Source organism: Cystoisospora suis, assembly GCF_002600585.1.
Source record: "Cystoisospora suis strain Wien I chromosome Unknown contig_10042, whole genome shotgun sequence".
Lineage (NCBI taxonomy): Eukaryota > Apicomplexa > Conoidasida > Eucoccidiorida > Sarcocystidae > Cystoisospora > Cystoisospora suis.
The window spans coordinates 1,381-2,898 of NW_027162816.1; the positions used below are offsets into that span (position 1 = coordinate 1,381).

The window sequence follows — 1,518 nt, forward strand, 5'->3', positions numbered from 1 at the left end:
CACGGTAAACAACACTCGCGGCTCCACTGCGTCTTTCGGGCCTCTCAAAGCCTGCGCATTGTACCGCGCGCCACCGGGGTCTCACTCCGATCCCCGGGTCTGCGAGGGTTTGAGTTTCCACAGCGGTGCCAGTCTTGTCCATCGCATACACTCATGCTTCTCTGTGTGGCTCAAGAGGTCCAGCGCGTCTGCCAGATGGAATGTAAACCGAGGCAGACCGCATGACCTGTTGCTGGAACCTGAATCCCTGTCCGCTGCAGTGCTCGCTTATATGAGCCGTAGCTCCCAAAGAGGAGTGCAAAATCTCGCATCACATTGGTGAAAACGCAGACAACTACGCCCCAGTACCGCGAGCCAGAAAGAGGCCACTGCACCCTAGCTGGTTCTCAGCACAAAAGGACCCGCCGAACCTCGCCGGTTCCCGTCCTGTAGACAGAAAAGTGAAGTGCGTGTCTCCGGAGGGTGGCGCGAGAAAAAGCCAAGGTGGCGGCCCCTCATTCATGTCATATGACTAGCTCGTGAAAAGCAACGCACAATCAGAGTTGCCCCGGAGACGCGCTTCTTTGGAAATCCGCACAGAAGGAACTATGACAACACACACCAGAATCCTATTGCTCTAATTGACATTATAAGAAACAGACTGCCAGTTTTGGTCCAGGGTGCCACCCATAAGCGCTCGTGTCCGCTTCTGCCATTGCGTAGTACGCCTGGAGGCGGCAGCCCCTGGAGACTGGGTCTTACTAAGAGAGAGGAAAAAGAAAAGGGAGCTCAGAGCCATAACCGAGAAAGGACAGCAGCCGATCTGGAAACACACCCGCTGGGAACGCCCGGAGAACAGGAAACCCATAACGTCCTCTCTCTTGCAAATTGGTGCTTGATGCATTCCGATAAACACGGATTCTGGAGAAAAAAAGCAGTCGTGGAGAGTTGCCTGAAGCAATGTCCGAGGGCGGACGGACGCGGCGCAGGGCCCGGGCAAGCGTCAGACACACGAAGTAAAGCAGCTCTGTCCGCCGTCACTGAGAGATCTCAAGCAAGTGAGTACGTAAAAAAAAAAAAGAAGGCATTCCGCGAACTTCAGCCACCATGTAGAGGCAATCCCGCCGGTGAGATGCCGCGAACCGTCAGTGCACCGAAAGTGTGACCACATGCAAGCGGAAGAGAACGGAGATCTGCCGACTGCTGGTAGCACCTTGGATCGTAAAAAGAGCAACCATATATCTCGTGGCGCCGCAAACGGAAGCTGGCGAGAAGCGCGGCGAGATAGTACAGGAAGCCGAGTCACAAATGTGGAAAGATATATCTTAGTCGAAAAAAACGAGCTGACTTACCGATCCTATTAGACGATCCCTAATTGCTTGTGGCCTTGCAGCCGCTCCCCGGAGGCGTCCGAGGAAACCTGGGCGCGTAAAGGAGCATGTGTCTGATGGGCCGGTCCGAATTGCACTGTACCATCCGAGACAACCTGTCCTCTCTCACAGGGCACGCTCGAACATAGTTCCCCCTACCTGCATCGCA

At 54.9% G+C, this 1,518-nt stretch overlaps 1 protein-coding gene across 1 annotated transcript in view; it reads right to left on the reverse strand.

Annotated features, from left to right (window-relative positions):
- The window catches only part of CSUI_011190 (uncharacterized protein), a 2,501-nt gene extending 997 nt beyond the window's left edge, over positions 1-1,504 (reverse strand). The window contains exon 1 of the mRNA XM_068071291.1: positions 742-1,504. Within this exon, the coding sequence (XP_067916733.1) occupies positions 983-1,150 (168 nt within the window). The 5' untranslated portion in view covers positions 1,151-1,504 and the 3' untranslated portion in view covers positions 742-982. The remainder of the gene's footprint in view (positions 1-741) is intronic.
- Between the last annotated feature and the right edge of the window lie 14 nt (positions 1,505-1,518).